The sequence below is a fragment of the Cyprinodon variegatus genome, unplaced genomic scaffold (assembly GCF_000732505.1).
Source record: "Cyprinodon variegatus isolate N-32 unplaced genomic scaffold, C_variegatus-1.0 Scaffold142, whole genome shotgun sequence".
Taxonomy (NCBI): domain Eukaryota; kingdom Metazoa; phylum Chordata; class Actinopteri; order Cyprinodontiformes; family Cyprinodontidae; genus Cyprinodon; species Cyprinodon variegatus.
Window position 1 is genome coordinate 53,774 of NW_015150595.1, and position 7,313 is coordinate 61,086.

The 7,313-nt window shown below is 41.3% G+C and overlaps 1 protein-coding gene across 2 annotated transcripts in view; it reads right to left on the reverse strand.

Moving 5' to 3' along the window:
* The window catches only part of LOC107086073 (spindle assembly abnormal protein 6 homolog), a 7,630-nt gene extending 1,271 nt beyond the window's left edge, over positions 1 to 6,359 (reverse strand). Inside the window, exons 1-6 of one of the 2 annotated variants that reach the window (XM_015376816.1) lie at positions 6,197 to 6,359; positions 1,556 to 1,610; positions 1,403 to 1,482; positions 1,222 to 1,326; positions 584 to 752; positions 103 to 180 (exon numbers count right to left, since the gene is read on the reverse strand). In XM_015376816.1, the coding sequence (XP_015232302.1) occupies positions 103 to 180; positions 584 to 752; positions 1,222 to 1,326; positions 1,403 to 1,482; positions 1,556 to 1,610; positions 6,197 to 6,258 (549 nt within the window). In that variant the 5' untranslated portion in view covers positions 6,259 to 6,359. The remainder of the gene's footprint in view (positions 1 to 102; positions 181 to 583; positions 753 to 1,221; positions 1,327 to 1,402; positions 1,483 to 1,555; positions 1,611 to 6,196) is intronic. The other variant, XM_015376817.1, reaches the window with a different exon arrangement.
* Positions 6,360 to 7,313: the final 954 nt, after the last annotated feature.

Consider the following 7,313-nt stretch of genomic DNA (forward strand, 5'->3'; position numbering starts at 1 on the left):
CTCCCTCCCTCCCTCCCTCCCCCCCCTGCTGTTGGTGGAGGTCTACAGAAACATGGCTGACAGCAGAGCTGCGGGCCTGAAGGCCAATCAGGAGAAGCTGACCTGCTGAGTGTAGCTTAGCTTCCGGGACAGATCCTCCTCAGTCTCCTTCAGCTTCACGTCTAAGGCCAGCTTCTCTGCCTGAAACAGTGAAGATCATCAGTGGCACGTCATTCATTCATCTATTCATTCATTCATCCATCCATCCATTCATTTGTTCATCCATCCGTTCATTATCAAAGGATGGTCTATGCGGGTCCATTCTAAGCTAGAGAAGCCAGCTCCTCCGGGTGGAGGATTCAGAGGAGACCTGGACCCGTCAGTCTGCAGGACCTGGAGGTTTGGACCATTTTCCTGTAACTGACTCTGCAGACGGCTTCTTCTCTCCTGCTGCTGCATCTCCTTCCTGTCTGTCCGGGTCGGTTTGGGTCAGAGGGCCTCGACTGTCCGCTGCAGCTCTAATATTTACAGACCCCCCCCCCCCCCCCATCAAACCCATAATGGCGCCCGCCTTCGTCAGCATGACAAAGGAGAATAAACCAACCTTCAGAGAGGACAGGCGTGCAGCCAGGTAGTCCTTGACTTCTCTGTCTGAGCCTTGGAGGAGCCTCAGCGACAGGTGGTTCAGGTGCTTGAAAGCGTTCATCTCCACCACGCTGAAGGTGGCGCTGCTGTCCGCCATGACAGGCTGGCAGGTCAGCTGCAGGAGGAACCTGAGAACAAACACCAAGCATGAAGAGATCCATCCTCCTCACAGAGCAGGACACACGGCGCTGCTGCTGCTGTAAACATCTCTTTATTGCTCAGTTATTCTCCAGTTTTAAATGAAAACAGCATTTTATTTATTTACTCTAAACTATTCTGGTATTTTATAAGCTCCATATTTGTGTGACTATTTTTACTGTAATTCTGCTGAAACACCAACGTTTCCCCATCGTGGGAAAATAAAGGTTTTATTCTATTCCAGAGACGCACCAGCAACCCTTCCCACAGTCAGCCTCAGGGCAGCTGCCAGAGCACCTGAGAGCGCCGCCTGGTTGTCATGGATACCCTGCTGCGGGACTACAGGGCTGGTTGCTTCCTGGTTGCTCCGTAAACGAGGCAGGTTGGTCATAAACCATCTAATTAGCTGAGATGCTTTTACTGCATTGATTTCCTGCAGGAACCGTCTCCTCTTCCTACCTGGGGTTGTCGGCGTCTGGCTCGGCGTTGCACAGGTTCAGCAGGTCTATGAACTTCTGAGGAAATGATGCGAAGTCGATGAGCAGGCCCTGCTGCACCTTCAGGCTGCTCAGACAAACAGAGGGAGGCAGGCGTTCAGCTCTGAGGACAGACGGACGGATATCCAGTCATCAGCTCCTACCTTTGATAATCCTCCTCTGATACGGGCAGGGTGAAGAGGAAGAAGGGGTCGGCGTCGTCCGTCAGCTTCACTAGAAGGTCCTGACAGGGAGAGAGCAACACGGCCATGAAGTCCTGCTCAGCTAGCAGCTGCTGCGGCGAACAGCTGACTCACCCTGCGGTGGACCGGGGTCGTGGTCAGCTCTACGGTGACTCGGACATTCGCTTTTCTGTAAAACAATCCAAGGTTAGCCCGGCGCTCTGCGTCTATCCGCCTGACCTGATAGACGGGCGCCAATATGGCGGAAATGAGCTGATTCTATCAGACGTCTGAGAGAAAAACGGAGTTTTGATTCCATCCTCAGAACATTGAAGCTGAAACAGAAACTTTCACTTTAACTTAATGACTTTATTGATTGATTGAATTTATTGATTGAATTTATTGATTGATTGACTTTATTGATTGATTGAATTTATTGATTGATTGATTGATTTTATTGATTGATTGATTGAATTTATTGATTGATTGACTTTATTGATCTCACATGGAGAGATGAACTCGTTCCATCAGCTCAAATAGTCGAAGGAGAAGAGGTGCATGATGGGATATAAACAGTATATAGAGTTTATCCACATATGGCAGCCATTGTTTTTATAGCAGGATTATTCTACAGGTTTGTTGCACAGGATGTTTATCTGGGTATTAATAGAGAAACAGGTTATTTCAAAGTGTATTAATATTAATTAAAGCTTTAAACCTGTTTTCCTTCATAGGATTCTAACTTTATTTGAACTAACAGTGGAGGACAGAGGGCAGCTGAGGGTTTCCATAGAAACGCTGTCAGGCCTGCAGACCTCATCGTCTCATCGTCTGACCTGCAAACTTGGACCATGAAGGGTTAAAGCTGCGGCTAGCGCCATCATTGGAGCATCGCTTCCCTCCTGCATGGCTGACAGGCTACAGCCTTTAGCTCCCATAAAGGAATGGTAGAAAGGAACATTTCCATCATCATCACCATCACCACCATCATCATCACCATCATCATCATCATCATCATCAGAGCTAATGACTGATAGAAGCTCAACCAGCTGATGAAGAGGCCGGCTCTGAACCTCTGCAGATGAAGATGATGGACGCTCATCCTCTTCATCAGACTGTTAGACACCAACAGAGGGTCTTCAGTCAGAGGCTGATCCAGATCCGCTGCAGACAGACCTCTACAGGAGATGCTTCCTGCCTGCAGCATCAACACCTGGATGATCAATAATCTCAGAGTTTCTCTCTGGATTAATTCAGTTTAAACATGAGATCATGGCTTCATTCAGCATCTTATTAAAACCATCAGTAGAAACAATAAAGACTCTTTAACATTTATTTATTCTAATTACTCCTTTTTTCTTACAGTAAACGTTGATTTGTTGCAGATAGCAAACTTTGCAGCCTTTAGGGGAAAATGACGATGATGATGATGGATTTATTTATTAGTGCACTTTTCACCAGCAGCCGGTTTCAGAAGCAGGTTCAGTGAAAACTCATTTTTCTAAGCGGATCATTTTATTTTTATTTAGTTATTTTTACAGCATGTGGAGAACTACTGACATTATTTTGAGATTAAACATAAATAAATACAGGTGCTGGTCATAAAATTAGAATATCATGAAAAAGTAGATTGATTTCAGTAATTCCATTTAAAAAGTGAAACTTGTATATTATATTCATACATTACATACAAACTCATATATTTCAGATGTTTATTTTGTTTAATTTTGATGATTACAAATGACAACAAATGAAAATCTCAAATTCATCATATCAGAAAATTAGAATATTACTGAAGACAAATAAAAACAAAGGATTTATAGAAATGTTGGCCAACTGAAAAGTATGAACATGAAAAGTATGAGCATGTACAGCACTCAGTATTTAGTTGGGCCTCCTTTGGCCTGTATTACTGCAGCAATGCGGCGTGGCATGGAGTCGATCAGTCTGTGGCACTGCTCAGGTGTTATGATAGCCCAGGTTGCTCTAATAGTGGCTTTTAGCTCTTCTGAATTGTTGGGTCTGGTGTATTGCATCTTCTTCTTCACAATACCCCATAGATTTTCTATGGGGTTAAGGTCAGGAGAGTTTGCTGGCCAATTAAGAACAGGGATACCATGGTCCTTCAACCAGGTACTGGTAGCTTTGGCACTGTGTGCAGGTGCCAAGTCCTGTTGGAAAATGAAATCTGCATCTCCAAAAAGTTGGTCAGCTGCAGGAAGCATGAAGTGCTCTAAAACTTCCTGGTATGTGGCTGCGTTGACCCTGGACCTCAGAAAACACAATGGACCAACACCAGCAGATGACATGGCACCCCAAACCATCACTGACTGTGGAAACTTTACACTGGACTTCAAGCAACGTGGATGAAGTGCCTCTCTTCTTTTCCTCCAGACTCTGGGACCTTGATTTCCAAAGGAAATGCAAAATTTACTTTCATCAGAGAACATGACTTTGGACCACTCACCAGCAGTCCAGTCCTGTTTCTCTTTAGCCCAGGCAAGACGCTTCTGACGCTGTCTGTGGTTCAAGAGTGGCTTGACACAAGGAATGCGACAGCAGAAACCCATGTCTTTCATACGTCTGTGTGTGGTGGTTCTTGAAGCACTCACTCCAGCTGCAGTCCACTCTTTGTGAATCTCCCCCACATTTTTGAATGGGTTTTGTTTCACAATCCTCTCCAGGGTGCGGTTATCTCTCTTGCTTGTACACTTTTTTCGACCACATCTTTTCCTTCCCTTCGCCTCTCTATTAATGTGCTTGGACACTGAGCTCTGTGAACAGCCAGCCTCTTTAGCGATGACCTTTTGTGTCTTGCCCTCCTTGTGCAAGGTGTCGATGGTCGTCTTTTGGACAACTGTCAAGTCAGCAGTCTTCCCCATGATTGTGTAGCCTATAGAACTAGACTGAAAGACCATTTAAAGGCTTTTGCAGGTGGTTTGAGTTAATTAGCTGATTAGAGTGTGACACCAGGGGCCATCAATTTTGAACCTTTTCACAATATTCTAATTTTCTGATATGATGAATTTGAGATTTTCATTTGTTGTCATTTGTAATCATCAAAATTAAACAAAATAAACATCTGAAATATATGAGTTTGTATGTAATGTATGAATATAATATACAAGTTTCACTTTTTAAATGGAATTACTGAAATCAATCTACTTTTTCATGATATTCTAATTTTATGACCAGCACCTGTATTTACTGTGTGAAAGAATCAACATGAGGAGGAAGCCGTGAGATGATGGACAGCTTCTATAGATTAGAACAACGTTTCTAGACTTCACCCGCTGACTGATGATTTCACCTAAATAGATCCATTGATCCACGACCATCCCAGAAATAAATGAGCAACGTTACCGCGGTTACCACAGCTACGGCAAGCCGTTTGATATGTAATAGTTTACTGAATATTTATTTCTGATATCTGAAAAACATTTTTCTTTGTCTAAATGATCATTTCAAACAAAAACAGATTCTTCACATCTAGATAAACATTCTGGATGTCTAGAAATTCATTATAGATCTCCATCTTCCTAATGTTACTGGTCAGAATTTGTATTATTTGAACTATGAAGAAATGTTTTTCAGATTTCATCAATAAAATATTCAGTCAATCTAATAAATGTCAGACGACCGCTGAAAATGTGGAAACATTTCTAGAAATATAAACTTTGTTCTATTTAGAATAATTTAGTGTTTTCTTCCTGAAATTCAGTTGTAGAATTCCACCAATAGAAGTCAGAGCGGATCTACTTAAAGCTTCAGGCGCCATCGATTCAGGCTTAGAGTCCGGCTTTATTAAACCTGCTTACTGGATTAAACCCGGCAGACTGTGACGGTTATGAAAGGTTTGTGAATAGATCCGTAATCTGCCCTCAGGATTAGACGGCGTGGGTCTGTGGCTCATCATGATGACTGTGGTCAGATTAACAGATTTAGATTTTATTCAATAATACAAACAACGGCTGGGAGGGAACTTCCTGCACGCCAGCTGACGTACATCTGTGCTAAACACATAGATCTTTGTTTCTAGATGTTCACATCTCTTAAAACACAATAACAGTTTATTTACAGCAGAGATTATCAGCAGCTGTTAATCCAGCTGTTAATCCAGCAGATGGAGCCAAAACTGACCCATACTTTTATATCATATCAGTTGATATGATGAAAATTAAAGCCCCAATAAGAGCGGCCAAAACTAACGCCTGCATAAAATGATCATTATTTTTATCATAGAGGATAATGTTACTGAAATATTAATATATCAACATTATTTCATAGGATTAAACCACAATATTTCCAGCCTCATTATATCCTGATTTATTTATAACAGTTTTATTATTAACAGTTTTATTTATATTGTGTGACCTGCTTTTTACTCTTTGTCATGTTTATTAATCAAAGTTAGTTTTTTTTATTAGGGATCCATTAACAGTTTGTCTTTATTTAGAATTAATCTCCTAATAAGATCAATTTACCGCCATGTTGGGATTTATTTATCATTTATAAAGTTACCAGAAACTACTTCATTTGACTTTTTATAAGATAATTAAAAAATGATTGTTTAACCTGTCTGGAAGTAAACCAGGATTCCGGTTACAAAGACTCACTTAAGGCCTTATTGACATTTCATCTTAAAAAACAGTTATTGAAGTTATTTGAATATGGAAGTCCTGTTGTCCGACAACACCTGAATGCAGCACCGAGCTGCGGCGGGGAGCCTGCGGGAATCTGCTCCCGGAGCCCCGCAGCTCTGCGGGGGAAGCTCACCTCTCCTCGCAGTCCTTGTGCTTCAGGTGAACCAGCAAGACTTTGTTAAAAAGTTCCTCCATGGCGGACAGAGGAGGCTACAGCAGCGGCTAGCTTAGCGGCTAGCTTAGCGGCAGCCGCGGCGCCAAATCATTTAACTTCTTCTTCTTCGCTTCCGCCTCCTCATTCTTCTTCTTCTTCTTCTGTTTATTGACTGGTGTTCATTACCGCCACTAGCTGGTGGCCTAAAAAATCTTTCTATTGAACTTTTCATTAAACTGGTTTTCAAAGATCATAATAATTGATTTGCTTCCTGAATTCATTTTTAATTTATGGATTAAAGTTTTCTTTATTTTTCTCCTCATTAAACCTCTTTCTGTTCCAGATGTTTGTTCTGTTTTGTCATTTTAGCCACACTGGTTCCTGGATTATATTTGACTATTTTAAAAAGTTTTTCTTTCTGTGACCAAATCTTGATAATTTTAAACCATCTTTCTTTATTTCATCTTTTCAACTTTATATTTTCTTTAGTTTTAGTTTGAAAACACTTTTAATCTCTGATATCCACTTCCCAGCCTCCCTCTCTGCGTTTCCATGGAAACGCTGTTGTTAATCTCATTGTTGTCTGATATCTGATGTTTTAGTCCGATCCAGATGGAGTTTAGATCTAAGTGTTGTATTTCTACTGTCCTCCTCTTGATGGCGGCTCGTTTTCCAGCCTCTCCTGCTTGTTTCAAACTAATCAGTCCTGTTTTTTCCTTTGTTCAAATAATCTGATCCACAGTCTCTGCTAAACACCTCCTTAGATTTAGGACTTTTTGAAACATTTTTATAGGTTCAGTTTCAGCTTTTATTGTCATTTTCTACATATGCACAAAACATACAAGGGAAATGGAATTATGTTTCCTCTCTATACCATGCCAGGACAAGACATATGCAAGACTGACATTTTACAGACTGACATAAATTGCGGGACATGACAGGTAACAATAAGTGATCAATAATAAATACAGAACAAAGAACATGTGACATTTAACATTAACATTAACATTCAATATTTAACATTGAACATGTAAAAGAAGATAAGATAAATATAGAGTGTGTGTGAGAGAGAGAGAGAGAGAGAGAGAGAGAGAGA